At 54.5% G+C, this 25,856-nt stretch overlaps 11 protein-coding genes across 11 annotated transcripts; 7 read left to right on the top strand and 4 right to left on the bottom strand.

Moving 5' to 3' along the window:
* Positions 1-14: 14 nt before the first annotated feature.
* BO97DRAFT_435678 (MFS general substrate transporter) lies at positions 15-1,502 on the top strand (the record flags this gene model as incomplete). The annotated part of the gene is made up of 3 exons (XM_025697743.1): positions 15-868; positions 930-1,320; positions 1,383-1,502. 3 exons carry the CDS (start codon positions 15-17, stop codon positions 1,500-1,502), a joined length of 1,365 nt encoding a protein of 454 aa, XP_025549951.1.
* Positions 1,503-1,971: 469 nt separating this feature from the next.
* On the bottom strand, positions 1,972-5,691 carry BO97DRAFT_435677 (uncharacterized protein; the record flags this gene model as incomplete). Its single annotated transcript, XM_025697742.1, has 7 exons — positions 1,972-2,066; positions 2,129-3,345; positions 3,406-3,628; positions 4,093-4,177; positions 4,293-4,443; positions 4,507-5,332; positions 5,478-5,691. 7 exons carry the CDS (start codon positions 5,689-5,691, stop codon positions 1,972-1,974), a joined length of 2,811 nt encoding a protein of 936 aa, XP_025549950.1.
* Positions 5,692-5,834: 143 nt separating this feature from the next.
* Positions 5,835-7,086, bottom strand: BO97DRAFT_112991 (uncharacterized protein). Its single transcript, XM_025689917.1, has one exon. It carries the CDS (start codon positions 6,669-6,671, stop codon positions 6,018-6,020), a length of 654 nt encoding a protein of 217 aa, XP_025549949.1. The 5' UTR covers positions 6,672-7,086; the 3' UTR covers positions 5,835-6,017.
* A 178-nt stretch (positions 7,087-7,264) lies between these two features.
* On the top strand, positions 7,265-11,726 carry BO97DRAFT_393211 (coatomer subunit alpha). The gene is made up of 8 exons (XM_025693912.1): positions 7,265-7,442; positions 7,539-7,588; positions 7,645-7,964; positions 8,018-8,353; positions 8,413-9,379; positions 9,439-10,034; positions 10,087-11,171; positions 11,229-11,726. The coding sequence occupies exons 1-8, from the start codon at positions 7,413-7,415 to the stop codon at positions 11,481-11,483; spliced, it is 3,639 nt and encodes a 1,212-aa protein (XP_025549948.1). The 5' UTR covers positions 7,265-7,412; the 3' UTR covers positions 11,484-11,726.
* BO97DRAFT_444289 (flavin-linked sulfhydryl oxidase) lies at positions 11,727-12,951 on the bottom strand. Its single transcript, XM_025698441.1, has 2 exons — positions 12,593-12,951; positions 11,727-12,470 (listed from the first exon to the last, which is right to left on the bottom strand). The coding sequence occupies exons 1-2, from the start codon at positions 12,799-12,801 to the stop codon at positions 11,999-12,001; spliced, it is 681 nt and encodes a 226-aa protein (XP_025549947.1). The 5' UTR covers positions 12,802-12,951; the 3' UTR covers positions 11,727-11,998.
* A 179-nt stretch (positions 12,952-13,130) lies between these two features.
* Positions 13,131-14,590, top strand: BO97DRAFT_478925 (putative transcriptional regulator). Its single transcript, XM_025700657.1, has 2 exons — positions 13,131-13,650; positions 13,741-14,590. Exons 1-2 carry the CDS (start codon positions 13,393-13,395, stop codon positions 14,563-14,565), a joined length of 1,083 nt encoding a protein of 360 aa, XP_025549946.1. The 5' UTR covers positions 13,131-13,392; the 3' UTR covers positions 14,566-14,590.
* Positions 14,591-14,618: 28 nt separating this feature from the next.
* On the bottom strand, positions 14,619-15,065 carry BO97DRAFT_112907 (DUF5310 domain-containing protein). Its single transcript, XM_025689916.1, has 3 exons — positions 14,968-15,065; positions 14,821-14,898; positions 14,619-14,759 (listed from the first exon to the last, which is right to left on the bottom strand). The coding sequence occupies exons 1-3, from the start codon at positions 14,968-14,970 to the stop codon at positions 14,673-14,675; spliced, it is 168 nt and encodes a 55-aa protein (XP_025549945.1). The 5' UTR covers positions 14,971-15,065; the 3' UTR covers positions 14,619-14,672.
* A 154-nt stretch (positions 15,066-15,219) lies between these two features.
* Positions 15,220-18,447, top strand: BO97DRAFT_444287 (putative AP-1 adaptor complex subunit beta). Its single transcript, XM_025698440.1, has 7 exons — positions 15,220-15,565; positions 15,628-15,648; positions 15,727-15,858; positions 15,921-16,558; positions 16,614-17,182; positions 17,247-17,608; positions 17,666-18,447. The coding sequence occupies exons 1-7, from the start codon at positions 15,489-15,491 to the stop codon at positions 18,105-18,107; spliced, it is 2,241 nt and encodes a 746-aa protein (XP_025549944.1). The 5' UTR covers positions 15,220-15,488; the 3' UTR covers positions 18,108-18,447.
* A 170-nt stretch (positions 18,448-18,617) lies between these two features.
* Positions 18,618-21,117, top strand: BO97DRAFT_371605 (tryptophan synthase beta chain). The gene is made up of 3 exons (XM_025692831.1): positions 18,618-18,991; positions 19,051-19,354; positions 19,429-21,117. Exons 1-3 carry the CDS (start codon positions 18,856-18,858, stop codon positions 21,065-21,067), a joined length of 2,079 nt encoding a protein of 692 aa, XP_025549943.1. The 5' UTR covers positions 18,618-18,855; the 3' UTR covers positions 21,068-21,117.
* A 796-nt stretch (positions 21,118-21,913) lies between these two features.
* On the top strand, positions 21,914-23,184 carry BO97DRAFT_348504 (NAD(P)-dependent alcohol dehydrogenase; the record flags this gene model as incomplete). The annotated part of the gene is made up of 3 exons (XM_025691889.1): positions 21,914-22,084; positions 22,200-22,808; positions 22,888-23,184. 3 exons carry the CDS (start codon positions 21,914-21,916, stop codon positions 23,182-23,184), a joined length of 1,077 nt encoding a protein of 358 aa, XP_025549942.1.
* Positions 23,185-23,527: 343 nt separating this feature from the next.
* BO97DRAFT_371601 (threonine synthase THR4) lies at positions 23,528-25,575 on the top strand. Its single transcript, XM_025692830.1, has 2 exons — positions 23,528-23,707; positions 23,778-25,575. Exons 1-2 carry the CDS (start codon positions 23,654-23,656, stop codon positions 25,338-25,340), a joined length of 1,617 nt encoding a protein of 538 aa, XP_025549941.1. The 5' UTR covers positions 23,528-23,653; the 3' UTR covers positions 25,341-25,575.
* The last annotated feature ends 281 nt before the right edge of the window (positions 25,576-25,856 follow it).

Here is a 25,856-nt window from a genome sequence, read left to right as displayed (position 1 = left end):
TGCACCGTCTGTCCATGGAGGAAGATGCACCGTCCAGGCCGGTCTCCAAGAGCCGGGCATTCTTCATCATCACCTGCATTACCTGCATCACGGGCAATGGCAAACTTCTATCCGGGCTCCTCACCGTGGTCATCCCTGTGATCGCGCGCGACCTACTCATCCCCGCAGACAAGCAGCTCTGGCCAACGTCAGCCCTCTCCCTCGCATGCGGCTGCACTCTAATCCCCTTCGGAGCGGCGGTAGAAATCCTCGGCTACCGGCGCGCGAGTCTCTTTGGCGGATTCCTCCAAGCAGCAAGCGTGCTGGGCACCGGGCTCGGGGCTCGCCACGAGCTCGACGAGCTCATCGCCCTCTGCGCCATGGCCGGCTTAGCCGCATCGTTCTGCCTCCCCAGCACCGTCGGCGTCGCTGGTCTAGTCTTCCCCGCCAACAGCGACCTGCGCCAGCGCAGCATCGCGTTCGCCTCCATGGGCGGCGGCCAGTGCATCGGCTTGGGGCTGGGGCTGGTGCTAGGGGGCGTGTTCACCGGCGCCACCAGCTGGCGCTGGGCCTTCTACATGACAGCGATCCTCAACGGGGCGGTGATCGCGCTGGGCCTATGGGCACTCCCACGCGACATCGATACGCCCCTCAGCCGGTCGTCCTTGGCGCGCCTCGCCCGCACCATCGACTGGGTCGGCGCGCTCCTCATCAGCGCCTCCCTCTCGCTCCTCTCCTTCATCCTAGCCGTCGCCTCCGGGCCCTCTGCGACCATCACCCTCCTAGCCCTGGGTGCCGCCCTCCTCCCCGCCTTCGCCCTCTGGGTGCACCGACAAACCCGCCTCAACCGTCCCGCCCTGATCCCGAACCACATGTGGCGCAATCCAGCGTTCACAAGCATCTGCCTAACGGTATTCCTAGTCTGAGGCTCCCTGAACGCCAGCGAGCAGCCCGCCGCGCTACTTCCACGACGTTCGCGGCCTGTCGACCCTAACCTCCGCATTCTACTTTCTGCCCGCCCCCGTCGCCGGTCTGCTCATGAGCATCGCCATCGGTGTCTTCCTCCCCTACCTCCGGCCCGCCTGGCTCGTCCCAGCCGCGTGCTCCATCAGCGGCCTCGCCCCGCTGCTCCTGGCCTGCCTCTGCCGCGTCAACGGCCCCGGGTACTGGCACGGCGTCTTCCAGGCTATGGCTCTGAACCCCGTCGGCGCAGACCTCATCTACACTATCGCTAACCTCGTCACCACCGCCGCGTTCCCGGCGAATATGGAGGCTTTGGCCGGGGGTGTCTTTAATACTCTTGCGCAGATCGGGAAGAGTGTCTGGATTGCATCGTCGGCTGTGCTGGCGCAGCGGATTACGCAGGGTGCGGGTGGTGGGAGAGTGCAGACACCCATTATCAGGCGCTGTTGATGGGGTATCGCGCGGGTTGGTGGTATAATTGTGCCCTGGGCTTTGCTTCTATTGCTGTGAACTTCGTTGGGTTGAGGAAGATTGGGAGGCTTGAGGTTAAGAGGGATTGATTGATTGGAAAATTGGAATAAACAGTAAATGAAAGGAGAAGAGGGAGGTTGTTGCAGAAGGACTTCTTGATCAAGGATATTTGCATAGATCTCTGATTTTCTCGGTGGTTGGATAACGTATCATTTTTAGACATATAAATGTTCCGCACGCGTAGCCAGCAGCGGGTCGCGGGTAAGTGCAGGATACATTGAAGAAGCATGGATTTCGATCCACTCTTAGAGCTTCATCAACCTTATGCAGATTGAACATATTACCTCATTCTTCAAAATTCCAGCCCTCGATTGTCTTCTCAAGCGAAACCGTCTACTTACCCAATTGGCTGGGAGAGCTCACCACCTTGGCTTTGCGGTCCGGCACCGTCTACACCTATAAATGCCACCTTGGCTTTGCTTCTTCTTTAGTAATGGACCAAATTCTGTCTACTGATGACAGGGCTACTGTAGAAGCCAGACAGAGTAACGCAGCTTCCTACACCGGAATCTTCACCCTGAAGACCAACGCCTGATTATCAAGGTTATAGCCCGAGTCGTCCGCGTACCTGAAGCGCCCGAAATTCATGCGGCCTGTTATCACTAATTAGCAATTTGATTATTTGACCCCAATAAAATGAGAAAAATTTACTTACCATCCTGCGTGATAAAATCATTATCACTCAAGCTAAACAGAAAGTACTCCTTCTCCCGGACCGTAGCCGCGGCCGCCTGCTGTCCGGGCTCTACAGGCACGAGCGCCAGACTCTCCCACTTCTCATTCAGCAGCCGATCATCCTGATCCCCACCGTTATGCAACCCGAACTTAGCCAGCTGCTCATTGACATTGAAATCCAAGAAGGAACAGTATTCGGCAGGCGTGATCCCGGCATCCAACACGCCCTTAGCCGAGGCAATGGACCCATTAACCGCATCCGCGCCGCGCCAGCGCTTAAGGTCAGTGGTATTACTCGTGATGCGCACGATATCCGCATGCCGATACACAGACAACGACTTGTCCTGGCCGTGCCCGAACCCAGAGTCACGCGCCAGAACCAAGAATGTCTTGTCTTGCGTCTTCCCCGACTGCGGGAGAAGGTGGATCTCGGACTGCGCGGCCACGACGTCGTGGCCCTTGCTGGGATTGTAGTACGTGGGTAACATGACGACATACTCGTGCTCGTAGACCGGCGTTCCGGACGGGGAGGACAGGTCGTACTGCAGGAGCCGCGCGGGACGGCGGGTTTTCTTGCTCCCGCCGCCCTCTTGGTCCAGCGCGGACTGGATCATCGTGTAGAGTGTCTTCCCGTCTGGGGAGAGCGTCAATGCCTCGAAGCCTTGGTTGTTGGCGCGGCCGGTGACCGGGTCTTTCGGGATCGCGGTCAGCTTGGGATCGTAGATCGGGGCGCTGTCGGCGCTGAAGCTGATGGTTTGGTTGCGGTGCGGGATATAGGCGGGTGGTGGTGCGATGGCGGTCTTCATTCGGCCGGTGCGGCGGTCGAATCGGTAGACGTAGGGCCCGTATTCGTCCGAAATCCAGAAGCTGTCTGCCGTGAGGGCTAGGCCTTCGGCATCTAGGGAGACGCGGTGCCCTCCGCCGCTGGTGCTGTTGCTGTCGAAGCCATTGCCTCTGTAGATCGCTGCGGGCAGAGGCGGAAAGCCTGGGAATTTGAGGGTGTCGTTGAAATCGGCCGAGGCGTCGAGGCCGGTGAGAGGGTTACCGGTGGGATCCGTTAGCAGAAGGGTGTCAAGGTATGTCAGCTGTAGATTTGGCGGGGATGGATGCTGAGCGGAGATATTGTCGGGGGCCAAGTGAAGGGTGACGTTGAGTGTGTGAACACGGGCTTGGTAGTTGAGCGTGCCATTCGTATTCCTGTCCCCGTAGTCAGCGATTGAAGTTTAGAAGAAGAACCCATGGCACAAGAAAACATACCAACCGCGGTCGGGAATACAGTATAGGATCCCCGTGTAGGTCTCAGGCCCAATGCGCCGCCAGGAATCTAAGTCAAAGGCGGCCGAGCTGCCAAAGCCCCCTAATGTGTCGCCGTATTTGTCGGTGGCGTTGGAAGGAATGAAGCCATATCCAGCCAGACCGGTGTAGGCGTAAGTATGGCTGCCGCAGCTGGTCTGATTCACAATATCACCGCCGGCTGCAGCTGCAGTCCAGGGCAGAGTCGTGAGAGTATACAACCAAGAATGTACGCGTCGCATGGAGGGTGATTTGCAATTGGTGGAGTAATACTAGAAGATCACATCCATTGCAGAGTCAGAGTAAGAGGACGAGAGAGGGAAGTACCGAGACTAAATAAAGCTGAGTGGGTGAAGTGTAGTGTAGTCAGTTAATTAGTTAACTAGTGGACTGACTGGAGATGAGTAAGGATCATCCAAGAGAAGGAAGAGAACGTGGGCACTTTCAGCCCTGCAATTCGTTGGAGAGCGGAAACCACTAAGATAGAGCATAGCCAAGAAACATCATAATTATCATTCATAGGTTATTTTCATTCGACAGCAGCAGCTGCGATCTCCACAGACTTTCATCGTCGTCATCATCTATCGTTCCGCGTCATCGCCGCTCATATCATACACAATACGCTTTTGCCTTTTCATTGCAGTCACACACATCCTCTACTGACTCTCCCAGGTTGTCGGAACGGCAGGATAGTTTTTCGCATCGAGTCCCAGATCCTCATAGATCGTGTCGTCGCCTAGTGATTGTCAGCTTCGCGCATTGAGGACATCCTTAAGACACTCACCTCGCAGGGCTTCTACCCGTTCCTCGTTTTCCTGTTCAAGATGTTCGAGTTCTTCTCCAGGCTGCACTTCATCAGCCTTCTTGCCATCTTCCTCCGCAGTTGCAGCCTTTCCAAGCTCGTCCACAGCCTCCCCAACCACGAGGAACTGCGCATTGGGATAATCGATGAACTCGGGTTCCACAGGCTTCCAGCGGTAATCGCCAAACTTGGCAAGCACACTGTCGTAATCAGTCAGCGAATACAGGTCATCTGCGTGGAGAAGCTTTCCAGAGAACCCTTACCTGTCGGGATATTCAGGACCTTTGGGAAGTTGAGCGTACGAAGGCCCAGGGTGTTTGGGGTTCTTCGACTGCACAACCCAGCTGCCGCGGGCCCGGAGACCAAAGTCTTCCTGAAGAGTTCCGATATGATCAGGAATGGTAAGAACATAAGCTAAGTGGGAAGTTCGCTTCGTAGACGTGATTGCGTAAACACCTTCCGCGTACGGTCGGGCCTCAGGAACGGTGCGTTCGCCCTGAGTGGCAGTATCGTAATGATCTCCAGCGATGAAGCTTTCCTGCAGTGCTTTCATGGATTGCCCAGATTTTTCGACGAATCCCATTACCCGCTCCCGCCCAGATGTTGGGAACCTTTTCTTGGGAAGAGCCATCAGGCGACACTTGGCGCCAGTGTCAACTGAGCCCTGATTCGCATCCAACGTAGCTCCCAAGGGGGTCGGTCGCAACACTATGAAAGTACGCGCAACATCATCGACGCTCTGCGGGTCAGTCACGTTGACTCGGGATCGGTAAAAGAAGTAGATGATGCCTTTTTCCAGGATGTTTGACGGAACCTTCTCCTCTCTCGCTTGTGACGTTTCCACACCAGCTTCAGTGCCCTTGGCTGAAGCCGTGTCGGCATCCTTGTTTTCTGTCTGAACATCTTCCGGCTTCTTCTCGTCATCCAGCTCCATTTTCTCTTCAGGCTTGCCTTCAGTCTGATCTTCTTCCGCTTTCTCTGCCGCTCCATTTTCGGATTTGGTATCTGGCTTTGCCTCTGACTGCTCGTCCCGCTTGCCCTCTGCCTTGTCTTCTACCTTGTCCTCTGCCTTATCCTCTGCCTTGCTTTCTGGCTCCTCCTGAGGCTTCTCCACCGGCTCTTCCTCAGGCTTCTCGCTAGGCTGCTCGGGCTTCGCTTCAGGTTTGTCGAGCTGCTCGGGATGATCTGTATGGAGTCAGCCAGCAGTCAGACTGATTGGCCAGGAAGACTCTACCTTTAGGTGCTTGCGCATCAGTTCCAATTGCGGGCCGTTGGGCATCGTCCAGCTTCTTATCGGCTTCTTTTTTGCCACGCTTAGAGTCTACGCCTTTGTCGGCACTTCCCTTGCGCTTAGTGCCAGCAGCGCTTCGGCTTTTCACGTCAGGAGCCGCCGCAATGGCTTCTTTCGCCTTCTGAGCGGCTTGGCGCGTGGAGGTTCGGGTTGCCATTGTAACTATGCGCGATGGGGCCTCGCAAGCGATTCCGTAGTCCAATTGAGACGCAAAAACGAGGACGAAATTCGATATATCGAAACGTATGATAAGAATCAGAAGGAGACGGTAGGAAGTAAGCTGTTGGCCAGAAGCCACGACGAGAGCAGTGTTAAGTGACGACGATGAGAATCTCGTGACGTCATCGAAGGGTCCAGCCCTTTCCGGCATAGCGCGGCCGCACTACGTCACGTGTCACATGCTGTGATGCGCGAGAGCCAGCAAGCAATAAGCGAGCTGTATAGCTTAGATAGACGATCCCTGGGAGCTATTGTTACGCGCTCTCAGTCGATGTCCATCTGATCTGTGGGGGTGGGCTCATGAGGACGGGGACTACTGAAGTCGGTGGAAGGCGATCGAGAGTCGCAATCGCCTGATGATCCGGTCTCACTGCCGTCCCCATGCCAGAATACATCAGTGAATAAGCCCAACTGATTCCTTGAATGCTGGCTTCGCCTACGTTGTCGTTTAGCACGTCCACTGGGTACTGTTTCTGAAGTGACTGTTGCGTTGTTGGTGGAAAGCGGCCGAATCGGACGGTTCGATGCGATTGGCGCACTCGACGGCTTCCGCTTCATTCCCCGTTTGGCGGCGAAACTTGACCGGCGGCTGGTAGGGTCGGAATCACAGTAAAGGCCCTCAATTGAATCCGCCAGATCACCTTGCTCATTGTCCAAACCTCCGACAAGAAGTAAAGCCGATCTGGGTCGTTCACTTGAATTTTCCCAGCCGTCGGTAGGCTCATCATCGGGTTCTTCAATCGCGTATGGCAGTATCACTTTCGTCTGATCATCGACGTGGCTGGTGGTTGAAGGCGTGTCGTGCGCAACAGATTGCTGTGAGGCCGAGACGGCTGCGGGAATGTCTCGATCAAAGCGTACCTGCTCATCCCAGGGCGGAGAAAAAGGAGGGATCGAGTCGTTTCCAATGTTGATCATGGTGTTTCAACCCGAGTCGCGAAGCAGTTGTCTAGACGGAACGGTGTTGTCGTCATGGAGTGTATATGCTTGCTCTGGAAATCGTTTTTAAGGCCGGTATGCACATAAAAGACCTTTGAGGTGCTGACTATGTAGACGAATTCGTCGTAATAGTGTATTTTCACTCCGTAGATCTGGAGGTGGAGGAAGAAGATTTCCAAGAAGAAAAAGGCAGACAGAGCTCAATAGACCCAGTCGGAGAGAGGCGTAATGGGGCTGGGGAAGATGTCGCATTGGGTTGCAGTATTGTTTCCCCAAGCCATGGGATCCCACCGCTCCGACGACGACGAGAGATCAATCAACCCATGATACTTGTTTCTGAGATCTCACCAATACAACTTCCATAAAAGAAAAGATTGTATTAGGCCTGAGAAATGGAAGTGTTGTTAGCTTGTTTGAAGCCATTTCCCCTGGCAGCTGCTCACCGCCGGGGCCCATCATTGGCCCGCGGGACTCGCTTATTGGCTGCCGACACAATAAGTCCACGTTTACCGCCATCGAGACGGACCAGACTGGAGTCGAGACACTCCCGCTTCATTGCTATTGCTGCTGTTGCTTGCTTCCCCACGACTACACCTCCTTCCCCCTCCTCCCCCTCCTCCGAATCAGTGGATGTGGTGGTCATTCCTCTGATCCTTTCTTCAATACTCAAGTGCGGAGCTTGCTTCTATATGGTGCGGCTCCGGCCAACCCTCCTTCAAGATGCAGTCCTCCCCAAACATGCTCACCAAGGTCCGCCGTCCCCTCCATACTCAATGCACCCACCCCCCTTAACCGGGACGGAGTGGCCCTTCAAGATCCATAACTGACAACACATCCAACCTTTAGTTTGAGTCCAAATCTTCCCGCGCTAAAGGAATTGCCTTTCACCCCAAGCGGTTCGTCGTTATCTGTCGTCTGTACAACGCGTCGCAAACGCTGACCCCCGGAATAGGCCATGGATCTTAGTCTCCCTTCACTCCTCCACCATCCAGCTATGGGACTACCGCATGGGAACACTGATCGATCGCTTTGAAGAGCACGATGGTCCCGTTCGTGGCATTGACTTTCATCCTACACAGCCTATGTTTGTTTCCGGAGGTGATGACTACAAGATCAAGGTCTGGAACTACCAGACCCGCCGGTGCATGTTCACCCTCAATGGCCACTTGGATTACGTGCGGACGGTCTTCTTCCACCATGAATTGCCCTGGATTCTCTCTGCCTCCGACGATCAGACGATCAGAATCTGGAACTGGCAGAACCGGTCCCTGAGTGAGTTGGATTCTGGCCACCTGTCCGGAGGGAAGCTGACAATAGATCTGTAGTCTGCACCATGACCGGCCACAACCACTACGTTATGTGCGCACAATTCCACCCCACCGAGGACCTGATCGCATCTGCCTCGTTGGATCAGTCGGTCCGCATCTGGGATATCTCCGGCTTGCGCAAGAAGCACTCCGCCCCGACGACAATCTCCTTCGAAGATCAGATGGCCCGAGCCAACCCCAGTCAGGCAGATATGTTTGGCAACACAGACGCAGTGGTGAAATTTGTCCTCGAGGGTCACGATCGCGGAGTCAATTGGGTCTCCTTCCACCCAACCCTTCCCTTGATCGTCTCCGCCGGCGATGATCGTCTCATCAAGCTGTGGAGGATGAGTGGTATGTTGACATAACTGCCCGGGAACGTAATGGTGGTAGTGGCTGACATGAGTCTATAGACACGAAAGCTTGGGAGGTCGACACCTGCCGCGGGCATTTCCAGAACGCTTCTGCCTGTTTGTTCCACCCTCACCAGGACCTGATCCTTTCCGTCGGCGAAGACAAGACTATCAGATGTTGGGATTTGAACAAGAGGACGTCCGTGCAATCGTTCAAGCGTGACTTGGACCGCTTCTGGGTCATTGCTGCCCACCCCGAGATTAACCTGTTTGCTGCCGGCCATGATACCGGTGTCATGGTCTTCAAGCTGGAGAGAGAGCGACCTGCATCAGCGGTGTACCAGAACCAACTCTTCTACATCACCAAGGAGAAGCATGTGAAGTCTTATGACTTCGGTAAGAATGCTGAATCGCCTCCCATGCTCTCATTGCGCAAACTTGGATCACCCTGGGTGCCCCCTCGTACTCTCTCATACAATCCTGCCGAACGTGCCATCCTGGTTACGTCCCCGACCGATGGTGGCGTATACGAACTGATCCACCTCCCGCGGGATGCGACGGGAGCTGTGGAGCCTACCGATGTGAAGCGTGGTCAGGGGTCGTCCGCGGTCTTCGTTGCGCGCAATCGCTTCGCCGTCTTCAGCCAAGGCAACCAGCAGGTCGACATCAAAGACCTCAGCAATGCGACAACCAAGTCGATCAAGCCTCCGGCTGGTACCACGGATATCTACTTCGGTGGAACGGGCTGTCTCCTCTTCATTACTCCTACCTCGGTCGTTCTCTTCGACATTCAACAGAAGAAGCAATTGGCGGAGCTCGCTGTTAGCGGCGTCAAGTACGTTGTCTGGTCCAACGATGGTCTCTACGCCGCTTTGCTCAGCAAACACAACGTTACCATTGTGACCAAGACTCTGGAGCAGGTGAGCAGTTTGCATGAGACGATTCGTATCAAGAGTGCAGCCTGGGATGACGCTGGCGTCCTTCTCTACTCTACCCTGAACCACGTCAAATATTCTCTTCTGAATGGGTATGTTTGTTGTACCTCGCGCCCTGAACATTCTAACATCATCTTTCTGACATGGACAGTGATAACGGTATCATCCGCACTCTCGACCAAACCGTCTACCTCGTCAAGGTCAAGGGCAGGAGCGTCTACTGCCTAGATCGTAGTGCTAAGCCCCGTGTTCTGGATATCGACCCTACTGAATACCGATTCAAGCTTGCGCTTGTGAAGAGGAATTATGATGAGATGCTGCAGATCATCAAGACTTCCAGCTTGGTGGGCCAGAGCATCATCTCGTACCTGCAGAAGAAGGGCTATCCCGAGATTGCGCTGCAGTTCGTGCAGGACCCCCAGACCCGCTTCGAGCTTGCTCTCGAGTGCGGCAACCTTGAGGTGGCTATTGAGATGGCTCGGGAGCTGGATCGGCCAAACTTGTGGAACAGACTTGGGGCGGAAGCCCTCGCTCATGGTAACCACCAGACCGTCGAGATGGCTTACCAGAAGCAGAGAAACTTCGATAAGCTGTCCTTCTTGTACCTGTCGACCGGTGATCAGGAGAAGTTGTCTCGCATGGCTAAGATCGCTGAGCACCGAGGTGACTTCACGTCGCGCTTCCAGAACGCGATCTACCGTGGTGATGTGGAAGACAGAATCCAGATGTTCAAGGAAGTCGACCTTTGTAAGTCACCTGTTCATGCCGCCAATAAGTCGTTATGTCTAACCTGGTGCAGATCCCCTCGCCTACCTCACTGCCAAGTCCCACGGGCTGACCGACGAGGCCGAATCGATCCTCGAAGCCTGCGGCCTCACGGAGGACCAGATCACTCTTCCCACGATTGACGAACCCCTGCGGGTGCCCCAGCCTATTGTCCCTACCTTCAAGGCCAACTGGCCCGTCAAGGCCGCTGCCCATTCTTCTTTCGAAAAGGCTCTGCTCGGAGAGGTTGGTGCGGGCGATGATGAGCCGGCTGCGATTGAGTTCGAGCCCGAGGAAGAGGACGAGGCTGTTGCCGGACGCGATACTTTCGAGGATGAGGAGGAGGATGTTGCGGGATGGGACATGGGAGACGAGATCAACGTTGAAGAGGATGCAGAGTTCGTTAATGTCGAGAGTGCGGAGGCTGGCGCCGGTAGCACGGAAGCCGACCTTTGGGCTCGCAACTCGCCTCTGGCAGCAGATCACGTTGCCGCCGGCTCCTTCGAGACGGCCATGCAGCTTCTGAACCGGCAAGTTGGTGCCGTCAATTTCGCCCCTCTCAAGCCGCGATTCTTGGAGATCTACAAGGGCTCTAAGACTTACCTCCCGGCAAGTGCTAGTCTCCCCCCATTGGTGAACTATGTGCGCCGCACCGTTGAAGAGACGGACAGCCGCAAGGTCTTGCCTGTCATCCCCAGAGACCTGGAAACGATCGCCAATGTTGACCTCCAAGAGGGTTATGCCGCTATGAGAGCGAACAAGCTGGAGGAAGGTGTTCAGATCTTTAAGGGTATCCTGCACTCAATCCTGCTTAACACTGTCTCATCCGAGGCCGAAGTCGAGCAAGCGAAGAAAATCATCGCCACCGCGCGGGAGTACATCCTCGCCATGTCGATTGAGTTGGAACGTCGTTCTCTGTCCACCGATACGCCAGAGGGTCTCAAGAGAAGTCTTGAGCTCTCGGCTTACTTCACTATTCCCAAGTTGGAAGTGGCCCACCGCCAGCTAGCGCTGATGGCAGCCATGAAGTTCGCCTTTGCCAACAAGAACTACTCTTCCGCCCTCAGCTTCGCCAACCGCATGCTGGCCAACGGTGGCTCGCCCAAGCTTCTGGAGCAGGTAAGACGCTTTCTAACCTTTTAAACAAGGACCATAAAGACTAACCCACCATGATAGGCTCGTAAGATCAAGCTGCAGAGCGAGCGCAGTCCGCAAGACAAGGTCGACATCGAGTTCGACCAGTTCGCCGAGTTCGATATCTGCGCTGCATCGTACACTCCCATCTACGGCGGCTCGCCGAGTGTGTCGGACCCCTTCACGGGTGCCAAGTACCACGAACAGTACAAGGGCACGGTGTGTCGGGTTTCGGAGGTGACGGAGATCGGAGCCCCCGCCAGCGGACTCCGGTTGTTTGTTCCCGGCCAGTATTGAGGATGATGATGACGAGCTCTTCTTTTTTTTTATACTGTAATTCCCCGTCTCTTGATGTGCAGATTTGATAGAAAAACATTTTTTCTTCTTACTGGTACGGCCGGAGGTAAAGACCAACCCTTTGGTGAATTGGTTGGTGCTTGCCACACTCGATGTATGGATGGAACCCTGTTCTGTTTCTCATAAGTTTGTCCAGCGACGTTAGGTTTTATCGCCATACTTTTCTTTTCTGAGTTATATGTTCCATATTTTCCAACTATGGTAAAAAGAGATGAACAAGCAGAAGGAACGAGGAGAGATGGTATCTATATAAATCCTCCTGGCAATAACTTCATCAAAAAAAAAGAAAAAAAAAAGAGTAGAGACTTCGGCGAATGGAAAAGCCATGCTATGCACGATCAGCCCACAAGAGAGTATACAAGGACAGTCCAGTCCAACCACCATAACCACACACCTCACATAATGTACTGTACATACAAACCAAGTCAACTTCCAAGGAATCGAGATCCAAAAGCTCAATCACAACGTCCATCCTTCCAACCCGTCCGCCACCGCTCCTCCCAAAGCCGACAATCGAACTCCTTCTTCCCCAGCTTCCGGTTCACCTCGTTATGGGCCTGACACATCCAGTCCCCGAACTCCTGGCGCGTGGCCAGCCGCGGCTCATTCTGGGGCGTGCCCATCCACGCCCGGAAGTCGCCCGCGCACACCCAGCACGGGTACAGCCGCGAGAAGAGGCCCAGAAACGTGCGCATCTCCGTCTGCTGTGCCGCTGTCGCTTGCGCCGGGTACGCTGCCGTCAGCGAGTGCAGTAATGTCCATGTTGAGCGGCCGAGTTCTTCCACGTCTGGTGGGCATTCGGGTTTTTGTGCGGGAGTGTTCGTGGGGGCTTGTTTCATGGTGGTGTTCGGCGCTTGGGTTTGACTTTGGGCTTTGGCTTTTTGGGTTATGGCGCGCCAGGAGGCGGCGGAGGTGCAGAGGCGGCATCTTTTTTTTTTTTGGTTTCGGGTGTTAGTTTTGGGTTTTGGGGGGTATATATGTAGGGGACTATGCTGCTGCTGCTGCTGCTTGGTGTTTGGGAATTAGGATAAGATTGGGGGCGAACGTACGGTTTCCCTTCTCTGTCGAGAATCACGCCGTTTGGCAGCTTGGTGTATCCTGGTGGGATGTGTTCGCCGGTTGTGCTCTTTTCATTTACTGGCACTTTGGGCGATTGCGTGGAGCTGGATGCTGTTGCTGGTGCTGCTGGGGTTTGAAACTGGTGCGCGAAGAGCTTCTTTTGCGCTGTGTCTGTTGCGTCTGGGTGGCTGTCCGTCATGATTATGGTTGTAACAGGTGATTGAGTGGTGAGGAAGGAGTGGATTGTAAGATTATTGTACAAGATGCGGAAGAACGCCGAGAGATTAACAGAAAGAATGAATCTATACAGGTGAAAAAGAATGTATAGTTGAGTCCCAGGTGGGATAATAATCGCTGATTGGTAATGAAACACATCGATCTCCGAGTTTATCGACAGTTCAACCCCCGATAAGCGCTTTGTCAGCGGGTGGTCGCGGTGCACCTGCAACCAACCACGAAACTCTCCGACCGAAGCCAACCGAGCCCCGACCCGGCAGCTTGCCTAGTTACTATTCCAATTGCTCTGTACTACTATTCCCAGGGCAGGGGTTGAAGCAAGCTCAAGATTAGCAAAGGCTTGGTGGCTGTGCACAAGCATCGGCTAACAAATCACAAGCGTGATACAATTCATCGATATCATCATCCATCGCAAGCTTGCTTTCCCGTTATCATCAGTCGCGCCCCGTTTGGCGCGGCGTTATTCGAACCCCCCACGCGACCTCCCACCGGACCGTTGCCTAATCGTATCGGACATTTGTCTCGGAGCGATCACGTCAACAAGCCTTGCACAATGGCGCCGAAATATGCGCTCTCGGAGTCCGAGTCTGAGTCCGAATCGACGTCTGCCCGTGCGGCCGTCCCGTCGGACGCGCTGGAACAAGCTTTACGCGACACCGTCGCCAAGATCTACAAATCGGGCAAATTGGAGGAATTGACCGTCAAACGTGTCCGTCTCGCTGCTGAGAACGCGCTAAAGCTAGAGGAGGGATTTTTCAAGTCCCAGGGAGATTGGAAAGCTAGAAGTGAGGAGGTCATTCGCGATCAAGTGGTTTGTCTCTTCCCGTCGTGTCCCATGGATTATGACGTCTTCATGCCTTGTTTCTACAACTGCGCTCTAACATTTTATCATTCGATATAGGAAATTGAAGAGAGAGCCGCCGAACGGTCAGCCCCAGAGAAGGTTGAAAGTGAATCGGAAAGTGAATTGTCCTCGGAAGACGCGAAGCCCGCGAAAAGAACAAAATCGAATAATACCGCTGCATCGCGTAAACGCCAGAAGACCAGTCCGTCGGACGCTGAGGAAGACGAAAGTTCGAACGCATTGGAGAAAGATGATGGGGACGAAGTAAAGCCTTCCGCCAAGAGGCAAACAAAGGCCACCGCCAAAAAGCAGACCAAGTCCAGTGAAGAGCCCTCTCTCAGCGATTCTCCTGACACTACCAAGGGGAAAGAAGCCAAGTCGGAAGATAAAGTCGATTCTGAGAGTGAAATGTCGGTGGTCCTTGATGAAGAGCCGAAACCCGTGCGCAAGCGACAGAAGAGCGCCGAGACGTCCTCACGGAAAGGGAAAAAGGCGACTGCGGCCAAGGGCAAAGATGCGGATCAGGATCCCAACCAAGCTGAGATTAAGCGACTGCAGGGCTGGCTGATCAAGTGCGGGATTCGCAAGATGTGGGCGAGGGAGCTGGCTCCTTTTGACACCCCCAAGGCCAAAATCAAACACCTCAAGGACATGTTGAAGGATGCCGGCATGGAAGGGCGCTACTCCGTGGAAAAAGCCAACTGCATCCGCGAGGAGCGTGAGCTCAAAGCGGACCTTGAGCTGGTGCAGGAAGGCGCCAAGCGATGGGGCAAGGATGGTGGCAGTGACGACAGTGAGGACAGCCGGCCTAAACGGAGGTTGAATCGCGGGCGTCGAGGCCTAGCCTTCTTGGAAGATGAGGGTGGTGACGAGACGGACTGATGGTCATGGATTGATGTCGCTGATTTGTGTAAACTCTCCCCAGAGCAGGCTCCGGGTGATCCAGTTGTTCAGAAGTATGAGATATATGAGATACCACTAGCATTTCCTCATTTGCCCGATTTTGTCCCGCCCATGCGTTGAGCCACCAAGCTGAAGACAGCGACCGAGGAGATAAAGAGGACTAGATTGTAGAACTGTGTAGAGATGTTATGAGTTTGGATTCCTCCATGGGCTCCAATGACGGAGGCAGCATACCGCAGTCCTGGAGTGCTCGTTCTCTTCGGCCTCGGTGCGGGCCTCGACGAACAAGCGTCGGAGATTGGGGAGGTTTGCCTGGTGGAAAGAGGTAAGTCATGCTGTCATGATGGTTACATATTGGTTGCGGAGGTGATAATAGCCTACCATTAGTCTATGCTTTGAGAGAGCTAGCGAAAGGAAAGTGAGGGAAAAGATAGCGCAGTCCAGAAGCACTTTACAGTTATTGAATAGGAAGAAAGGAAGGTTGACAGTCCAGACCGCTGGGGAGAGACTTAGCAGGCTTAGTAGTCTTAGTCGTTGGGCGCCGCATTGTCCACGGTGCGGATTGGCTGCAGTTGATGATGATGGGGACACTCCGTCCCTCCACTCTCTCTCTCTCTCCCTCTCCCTCCTGATCATCAACTACTGCTTCTTCTCCCTTCGTCTTCTCCCTTCACCCCATTCTCTTCTTTTCTTTTGCATTGCTTCTATTGGCTTATTTCTTCTAGTTTCCTTTCGGACTTTACTATCGGGAAAAGAGCCCCTCGCTGATCGGCTCAATCCCTCCGTCTGCGGCTCACCCTGAAGCTGTCGCCATTCCCCGCAGTCCCCTGCATTCACTCCTCCGACTTCAGTTTCCCCCAGCGACGGCGCGATCCGGTCGTCGCTAGAGCTTTCTTGGCACAATGGCGATGAGTAGGATTCGGGGGGCCTTTGCGGTCCCCAGAAAGGGAGAGACTTTTGAGTTGCGATCTGGTCTTGTGTATGAGATCTATCTGTCCTGTCTAAGCTGCTGAACGATCACTAACACTCACCATCCGTTAGGTCCCAATATGCATATGAACGGTATGTCCTGCACAAACCTGCTCATCGGAGAATAGCAACATATCCTGGTTTGGCGCAAGGAATCTAATACACCATTAGCAAGGAATCGATCCAGAAGACTATCATGGCCATGACGCTGGGCAAGGATGTCTCCTCGCTATTCCCGGACGTTCTCAAGAACATTGCGACTAGCGATCTCGAACAGAAGAAGCTGGTCTATCTTTACCTCATGTGAGTGCCCCTGCTTTGCCTGGCTAAACGAGCTTCACGCTGATTGCTTCCCCGCCTCACAGGAACTACGCCAAGTCCCACCCCGACCTCTGTATTCTCGCCGTCAACACCTTTGTTCAAGATTCCGAAGATCCTAATCCTCTGATCAGAGCGCTGGCCATCCGCACAATGGGATGCATCCGGGTGGACAAGATGGTGGATTACATGGAGGAGCCGCTGCGGAAGACTCTCCGGGACGAGTCGCCGTATGTGCGCAAGACGGCGGCTATCTGTGTCGCAAAGCTTTTCGATTTGAACCCTGCCATGTGTCTGGAGAATGGATTCTTGGAGATGCTACAGGACATGATTGGTGACCCTAACCCCATGGTCGTCGCCAATTCGGTAACTGCGCTGTCGGAAATCTACCATGCTGCTCCCGAAACACAAGCCTTGAAAGTTACCACCAATACACTGCGGAAGCTTCTCATGGCGCTAAATGAGTGTACGGAGTGGGGTCGTGTTACCATCCTTACGACCCTTGCGGAATACAAAACGACCGAAGTGACCGAGTCGGAGCACATCTGTGAACGTGTTGCGCCCCAATTCCAGCATGCCAACCCCAGTGTCGTATTGGCCGCCGTCAAGGTCGTTTTCCTTCACATGAAGAACGTCAAGCCTGAGCTGGCTAGTAACTACTTGAAGAAAATGGCTCCCCCTCTAGGTAAGAATGTGCCTGCATTGCGTGGTATGCTCTCAACTTAGCTGACAATCATAAGTGACTCTTGTGTCCTCTGCGCCTGAGGTGCAGTATGTGGCCTTGAGAAACATTGATCTTCTATTACAAAAACAGCCTGAAATTCTGAACAAAGAGCTGCGCGTCTTCTTCTGCAAATACAACGATCCCCCATACGTCAAATTCCAGAAACTAGAGATCATGGTGCGAATAGCCAATGACCGGAACGTCGACCAGCTTTTGGCCGAGCTGAAGGAGTACGCACTGGAGGTGGATATGGACTTCGTGCGTCGTGCTGTCCGGGCAATCGGTCAGGTTGCGATCAAGATCGAGAGCGCTAGCGAGAAGTGTGTTAACACGTTGCTGGATCTCATCAATACCAAGGTGAACTATGTGGTGCAAGAAGCTATTGTGGTCATCAAGGACATTTTCCGGAAATACCCTGGCTATGAGGGTATCATTCCTACCTTGTGCAAGTGCATCGATGAGCTGGACGAACCAAACGCCCGTGCGGCTCTCATCTGGATCGTGGGTCAGTACGCGGAGAAGATCAGTAATGCGGGCGACATTCTGGCTGGCTTTGTGGAAGGATTCAATGAAGAATTCTCTCAGGTATGGCTCTTTCTGTTTACCGGCGATACAATGTTTACTGATCACCACACCACAACCTCTGTAGACCCAGCTACAAATTTTGACGGCTGTTGTTAAGCTTTTCTTGAAGCGGCCTGAAAAGGCCCAAGGGCTCGTCCAGAAAGTGCTGCAGGCAGCCACCGCAGAGAACGATAACCCAGACGTGCGCGATCGAGCCTATGTCTACTGGCGCTTGCTATCCAATACCAGTGATCCCAATGCTACCAAGGATATCGTTCTGTCCGAGAAGCCGCCCATCGTGACCACTATCCATTCCCTCCCCCCTGCTCTTCTGGAGCAGCTGCTCACTGAGCTGTCGACTCTCGCCTCGGTCTACCACAAGCCCCCAGAGCAATTTGTCGGCCAAGGAAGGTTCGGCGCCGATGCCGTCCAGCGAGCTGCCATTGAGTATGTTTGAACCCAGTTCCTTCAATTTTTAAACTCTGCGACTAACTATCTTCCTAGGGAACAAATTCAAAATGCACGCGAAAACCCACTGGCCGCCGCTGCAGCTGCAGCTGCAGTCACTGGCAGCGCGCCTCCCCCCCAAAGCCAGAACAATGTCGAAAATCTGTTGGATATCGATTTCGACGGGACAGCTCCAGCCTCTGCTCAGAAAGAGCCCAGTGGTGGTATGTCCGGCCTCGAAGGTCTGGCTGGGACACCGGTGCGAGTGGAATCGCCCGCTGCAGGTGCTCCTGCTGGAAGCAACAACTTGGACGACCTCTTGGGGGTCTTCGGCGATGGGGGAGGCGCAACGGCCCCGTCCAGCAGCAGCGGTGGTGCGGGGGCAGACTTGATGAACGGTTTTGCTGGCCTGGATTTGTCGGGCAATGGCACGACATCACCGCCTCCGGGAGGCAGTCAGCCAAAGAAGACCAACGAGGATATTATGTCATTATTCTAGGAAAGGAGAGAAGGCTATGGCTGCATGATGGCGAACGACGTTGTAGGACTGGGAGCGAAAGAAACCAAGGAGGCGAGCGCTTAACAAAAGCACACATAATTTAGTCCATGCATTTTCAAATAGATTATTCTGCCTCGTTATACCGGCGTGATCAAGCTGGATTTGATTCTTATTCTTATCTTCACATTTCGTGGTTGTTGTCTCTTTCTGTGTTGATTTATGTCCCCAATTGTCTGTATATCCCCCTACTTGAACCTTGGGGCACGGTTGCGTCTTTGTAAATTAACTGACCTTTCTCTCTTCGTTCCTCTGGTCTCTTGACTGGGTAATGTACTATACCATTCTGCTGCTTCGTCACACAAGGATGTCACATGTTGCAAGGAATCTGGCAATTAAGCAATGCTCGGGGGGAAACAACCCGTGAGCCTAGCAACACCACGACCACAGTCCGAATTACAAAGGGATGAGAGCTCACTCATGAAAAGTTTGTTCGTAACCGGAGAGCCGGAGTAATTTGAAATTCCCGAAGGCACCGATGGCTGGAATTGGAATGGGATTAATTGCAGACCAGCTTGCCACTAGTTCGTTCAGCTATTGTGCTGACTGCGTGAGTCACAGCACAAATTGCATAAAGTCCCGATGTCTACACAACCCCTCCCCTTTTTTTCTCTTTTTCACTTGATGACTTTTGATTTTTGTTTTTAATTCATCTTAATATTCATGTTCTAATTGACTCCGTGCTAACAAAATGGATCATCTCAAAAGAACATTCGCTCAATGCCAACAAGAGGGCCGCCCAGCCCTAGTGACATATGTCACTGCTGGCTTTCCGACAGCGCAAGAAACCCCGGACATCATGCTGGCCATGCAAGCCGGAGGTGCCGGTACTTCACCCTCCCAACACAAGCCAATCGATGCGGATGGACTGACAATGCTGTCTTAGATGTCATTGAGCTAGGCCTTCCCTTCACAGACCCCATCGCCGATGGCCCTACCATCCAAAAATCCAATCTGAAAGCACTCAAGAACGGGGTCACGATTACCTCCATGCTACAGATGGTGAAGGATGCACGCCAACAGGGACTACGCATTCCTGTCCTCTTCATGGGATACTATAACCCGGTTCTGCGCTTCGGTGAAACCGCCCTACTCGCTGAATGCAGAGCAGCCGGTGTGAATGGGTTCATCATTGTCGACTTGCCGCCGGAGGAGGCTGTACGATTCCGCGATCAATGTCGGCATGCTGGGTATGTTTGTCTTCTGTTATGTCCGCCGTCAGGATTGGGGTCAGGTTGGCTAATGCTTGCTGCGCGGATGACAGCCTCTCATATGTTCCTCTGATTGCTCCGTCCACTACTGAAGACCGCATGAAGACGCTGTGTGGGATTGCTGACACCTGGATCTATCTGGTTTCCCGGATGGGTGTCACTGGAGCCACAGGTACTCTGAATAATCAGCTTCCCGACTTGATGAAGCGCGTCAAGGATCTCTCTGGTGGAGTCCCGGTGGCTGTCGGCTTTGGCATCAGCACTCGAGAACATTTTCTTGGTGTTACCTCGATTGCGGACGGCGCTGTGATCGGGAGCGAAATCATTAATCAGCTGGCTAATGCCCCTGCTGGACAGGGGGCCCGCACGATTGAAGAGTTTTGCTCTCAGATCACGGGACGGAAAGTCTCGCGCACGGCAGTTGAGCCATCCTCTATCTCGTCGGAGGAAGTCACGTCTGCTACGAAGGAGAAGCCTGCGCAGTCCTCGACCGTGACCACGAATGGTTCAGCATCTCAACGTGGCCGCTTCGGTGATTTTGGCGGACAGTATGTTCCTGAGGCGCTGACCACTTGCCTCAACGAATTGGAGGCGGGGTTCCAGGCTGCGCTGGACGACCCGGCCTTTTGGGAAGAGTATCGCTCCTATTATCCGTACATGGGTCGGCCGTCGACACTCCACCGAGCTACGCGGTTGACTGAGTCGGCGGGCGGCGCGAACATTTGGCTCAAACGTGAGGACCTGAATCATACGGGTTCTCACAAGATCAACAATGCCCTGGGTCAGATCCTGATCGCCCGCCGGCTGGGTAAGACCGAGATTATCGCGGAGACCGGGGCAGGCCAACACGGCGTAGCCACTGCAACAGTCTGTGCGAAGTTCGGGATGAAGTGCACCGTCTATATGGGCGCCGAGGATGTCCGACGTCAAGCATTGAACGTCTTCCGGATGCGCCTTCTCGGGGCCACCGTCGTACCCGTAGAGGCAGGCTCGCGCACACTCCGGGATGCGGTCAACGAGGCCTTCCGGGCATGGATCACTCGGCTGGACTCGACGCATTATATCATTGGGTCGGCCATCGGGCCGCATCCCTTCCCAACCATCGTGCGCACGTTCCAATCCGTGATCGGCACCGAGACCAAGGCGCAGCTGCAACAGCAGATCGGGAAGTTGCCTGACGCCGTGGTGGCCTGTGTGGGCGGTGGATCAAATGCCGTGGGCATGTTCCACCCCTTCGTCGAGGATCCGTCGGTGCAACTGGTGGGCGTAGAAGCGGGCGGTGATGGCCAGACGAAGCACTCGGCTACGCTCGGCGGCGGCAGCGTCGGGGTCCTGCACGGTGTACGGACATATGTGCTTCAGGACCGCCATGGTCAGATCAGTGACACCCATTCTGTCTCCGCGGGCCTGGATTACCCGGGCGTCGGGCCGGAGCTGGCCTCTTGGAAGGATAGCAATCGAGCGACCTTCATTGCGGCCACCGATGCGCAGGCGCTCGAGGGGTTCCAGCTGCTCAGTCAACTGGAGGGCATCATCCCGGCGCTGGAGTCGTCGCATGCGGTCTGGGGGGTGATGCAAGTGGCTCGCGAGCTGGGCCCAGGGAAGGATGTCGTGCTTTGCTTGAGTGGTCGTGGTGATAAGGATGTGCAGACGGTGATGGACGAGCTGCCGCAGTATGGTGGACAGAACTGATGGGTATACTGGTCTATGCTTGTGAGTAACAGATAGAAGTTAAATGGCATTAAACAAGATTTAATCCTACTACCATTCTCTTTCCCTTGCTGTAGTCAATGAGTATCTGATCGGGTGTGCCGACCAGTTAACTGGTTGGCGATAAGAGCATTTTCCTATCTGCTTTCCCGCGTATCTACCACTTTTTCTCTACTTCCCTACTTTTCGTTCTCTCGGTCTGCCGCAGTGGATCCGGCGATTCTGCTTGACTAATGATTATGGAGCACCTTACCTTCAATTCACGATTTGGAGAAACCGCAAGTTGGAGTCCTCAGACGCCATTGAGTGATTCCCTTGCGCCAAAAACCGTGTCGAATCCCGCGATGGAAACAAACATCGGACGATTTCTTTCATTCAATCCCCAAATCCCCATGAAGCTATTCGTAAAGATAACCATGCCATGAAGGTCTTTCAGGGAAACTCTCCTTCGAATTGACAGCGCATTTCTAAGCATCTAGAATCGCAAAGGGAAAAGACTCCGCTGGGAAAGATGATTGCCCCATACGGGCATGATGGCCCATCAGGACCCATAACTTTGGCTCCGTCTTCTCTCCATGCTTCTGCCTTCTTCTTGGCTTTTCCGTCCCTGTGGATCACCCGGATTTGAATCGGCTTCAAGAGAAAAAGGCGCCCAACTCGGAAATTTGTCTCGAAAAGTGGATCAGGAGGGATGGGACCCGCGAGAGGGCCGTTGTCGGCTTGTATGGATATAAGTTGGAGTTGACATCCCAGGAATTTTTGGGGTCCTGTAGTCTACAACTCGCTACGGAGGGACAGGCTCTTTCATTGCCAAGAATATCAAGCATCATGACTGACTACAAGTTCGAAGGATGGATGGGCCTCGACAGAGACTCGGTCGATGGCAAGATGGTTTGGCAGGAGTTTGAGCCCAAGCCTTGGGAAGAGACCGACGTTGACATTAAGGTCTCGCACTGCGGTATCTGTGGTTCGGATTTGCACACTCTGCACAGTGGCTGGGTAAGTTTGCTTTCTTGCTTCTTTTTGTTTTCGGGTCTAGCTTTGTAGTTGGCTGGCTGGCTGGCTGGCTGGCTGTCATCGAGTCGGTGTCCATATACTGATCCACTCCCAACAGAAACCAACCCTCTACCCCTGCTGCGTCGGGCACGAGATAGTCGGTACCGTCGTCCGCGTCGGCTCCCAGGTCCGCGACATCAAGCTCGGCGACCGCGTCGGAGTCGGCGCCCAGAGCGATTCCTGCCAGGGCCGCCTCGGCGACTGCGCCGAGTGCGCCATGGGCTGGGAGCAGTACTGCCCGCATAAGTTCGTGGGCACCTACAACAGCGTCCACCTGAACGGCGGCAAGTCCTACGGCGGCTATGCGCTGTACAACCGTGTGCCCGCCCACTTCGCCATCAAGATCCCCGACGGTATCCCCTCCGCCGAGGCCGCCCCGATGCTGTGCGGCGGTGTCACCCTCTACAGCCCGCTGAAGCACAACGGCTGCGGCCCCGGCAAGCGCGTCGGGATCATTGGAGTCGGTGGTCTGGGCCACTTCGGCGTTATGTTCGCCAAGGCGATGGGCGCGGAGAAGGTCGTCGCTATCTCGCGCAAGGGCAGCAAAGCGGAGGATGCGCTGAAGATGGGCGCGGATCTGTACATCGCTACGGACGATGAGCCGGATTGGGCGACCAAGTATGCTAAGTCGTTGGATTTGATTGTCTCGACGGTTTCTTCGACCAAGGTATGTTTTCTTTTCTGCTGCTTTCCCTGCCGCGATCAAGTGAGATTTGTGGGGACGGCTTGCTGATATTTCGCTGTAGATGCCCTTGGAACAGTATGTCGGTCTGCTGGCCGTCGATGGTACTCTGTGCCAGGTTGGATTGCCGGAGGATGGCACCCTCGTGGCGCCTGTGAAGCCTCTGATTCGTCGCCTGAAGGTCACCAGCTCGTTGGTCGGTAGCCCAGAAGAAATCCGCGAGATGTTCCAGCTTGTCCTGAACAAGGGCGTCAAGCCTTGGATTGAGGAGATCCCCATGAAGGACGCTAACGAGGCGATTGTTAACATGCACGCTGGTAAGGCCAGGTACCGCTACGTGTTGGTGAACGAGGCGCACTAGGAGGGCTTGGCGATGATTTATGATGACTGTATAGACTGTATAATATTACTGAGATAGATGATAAATTAGACAAGATTCTCTAGCACCTGGACCTTCTCGAAAGGATATCCGATATGCGTGCTATCAACATATATTTCCATACTATTATACTTATCTTCTCGTATTGTACGGAGGTGTATTGTTGTCTATCGTAAGCTTATTTGTACTGTACTGTACTGTACATTCGGAGACATGTGGCAATCACGTGGCAGACTCCGCCATCGGAGGCACTAAGCCCAAAGCAGCAAAACCCCTCCCAGGAACTTCTTTGGGAGAGTGAATCATCGCCTCTTGTCTTCGCCCCCTCATTTTGTCTCTCTCCATATCTGTCGTTTTGTCGGTGTCATCTTCGTCAGAAAGGGTTCCGGTCTTCGATTGATCGTCCTCGCTGTGTTTTCCTTCGTTATCCTTCACTCTAGAGTCAATCACAATGTCGCATACTTTGTCGCAAAAGTATCTGAGCACGCGGGGTGCCTCCTACGGAGTATGGCATTAAATTTCCTCAAACAGTCTTTCGTCAATCCAATGGCTAATATGGCTACTCTCTCGTCTAGCTCTCCTTCGAGGAGGTTGTCCTGAAAGGTCTGGCATCCGATGGTGGTCTCTTCATTCCCGAGGAGATCCCCTCCCTCCCCGCTAATTGGGAGTCCGAATGGCGCGATCTGAGCTTCGAGGACATTGCCTTCCGTATTATGTCTCTCTACATCTCCGAGTCTGAAATCCCCCGCGACGACCTCAAAGACATCATCCGCCGCTCCTACGCTACCTTCCGTCACCCCGAACGCACTCCCACCATCGAGCTGGACGGCAAGCAGAACCTCCATCTGCTCGAACTCTTCCACGGCCCCACCTTCGCTTTCAAGGATGTCGCGCTTCAGTTCCTCGGTAACCTGTTCGAGTACTTCCTCGTGCGCAAGAACCAGGGCAAGGAGGGCAAGGACCGTCACCACCTGACCGTCGTCGGAGCCACCAGCGGTGACACCGGCTCAGCCGCCATCTACGGTCTGCGCGGCAAGAAGGACGTTTCCATCTTCATTATGTTCCCCAAGGGCAAGGTATCCCCGATCCAGCAGGCCCAGATGACGACCGTGCTCGACGCGAACGTGCACAACCTTACCGTTGAGGGCTCCTTCGATGACTGCCAGGACTTCGTCAAGGCCCTGTTCGCCGACCCCGAGCTCAACTCCACCCACAACCTGGCGGCCGTCAACTCCATCAACTTCGCCCGCATCCTCGCCCAGATCTCCTACTACTTCTACTCCTACCTTTCGCTCACCAAGTCGCCCTCATTTAACAAGGACTCCAAGCTGCGCTTCGTCGTCCCCTCGGGCAACTTCGGTGACATCCTCGCGGGCTGGTTCGCCAAGCGCATGGGGCTCCCCGCGGAGCGGCTGGTGATCGCGACGAACGAGAACGACATCCTGGACCGGTTCTTCCGCAGCGGCGGCGCGTACACCAAGAACGACGCCAACGGCACGGGCGTCAAGGAGACGCACAGCCCGGCCATGGACATCCTGGTCAGCAGCAACTTCGAGCGCCTCCTCTGGTTCCTGGCCTACCAGAGCAGCAGCGACGCGGGCGAGTCGGCCGACGCGCGCCGCAAGCAGGCTTGCGACAGCGTCAGCGGTTGGCTGCAGCAACTCAAGACGGAGGGCGGGTTCAAGGTGTCCCCGGCCGTGTTCGAGGGCGCGCAGGCCGAGTTCGAGTCCGAGCGCGTCAGCAACGACGAGACCATCGCCCAGATCCGTGAAACCTACCGCACCTCCTTCCCCGCCAACCTGGGTCCTGGTAGCGCCAAGAGCTCCAAGACCGGCGGCTACATCCTCGACCCGCACTCCGCCATCGGCGTCGCCGCCGCCCTGCGCTCCATCCACCGCAACCCGGGCACCGCCCACATCGCCCTGTCCACCGCCCACCCGGCCAAGTTCGCCAGCGCCGTCGACCTCGCCCTGCGCGCCGAGGACGGCTACGACTTCACCGAGGTCCTGCCCCAGGAGTTCATCGGCCTGGAACAGCGCGAGAGCCGCGTCACCCCCGTCGGCCCCGGCGCCGGGTGGCAGCAGGTCCGCGAGATCGTCAAGGCCGAGGTCGAGCAGGAGCTGGAGGGTAAGCGGTAGACAGATACTCGATCTCCCAACCCCGGGCGCTTTTTCCCACTTTCGCATTATACACTAGATATACATAACAACCAACCCCCTCTTCCCCATTTCCTTTACTGTTCATATTTCTTCTTGTTCTGTTCTACTCTGTGATATCAAAAGCCACGTCGATAGACATGACGACTGCGTCCAATCCTACCGAACTTAGTATTGTATCTTTCCATTCCCCATTCCCATCTCCCTTTGTATAAGTTAGGTACAGTTTGGAGAAGAAGGAGTACAAGGTAGTGGCAGCAGACTCAACCCATCAATACTTATATAGAGCCCCGCGCAGCCTGATCGGCCCTAGTACCACGACGTATTTGAAAAACTGCTGCACGTGAATCTGATGAGCGGATGGTATGTACCTCACGCACCGTCGACATCTGAGCCGTAGCTGTAGCGTGGGAAAGATGACTGGTTATGACTAAGGATGTCGTCAGAGCGTTACATACAGTCAACGTGTGCCATGGTAGTAGAAGCCTGCTTGACTCA

Source organism: Aspergillus homomorphus (assembly GCF_003184865.1).
Source record: "Aspergillus homomorphus CBS 101889 unplaced genomic scaffold BO97scaffold_26, whole genome shotgun sequence".
Lineage (NCBI taxonomy): Eukaryota > Fungi > Ascomycota > Eurotiomycetes > Eurotiales > Aspergillaceae > Aspergillus > Aspergillus homomorphus.
The sequence above is the reverse complement of the archived record's forward strand: the minus strand, read 5'-3'. Positions and strand labels throughout refer to the sequence as shown.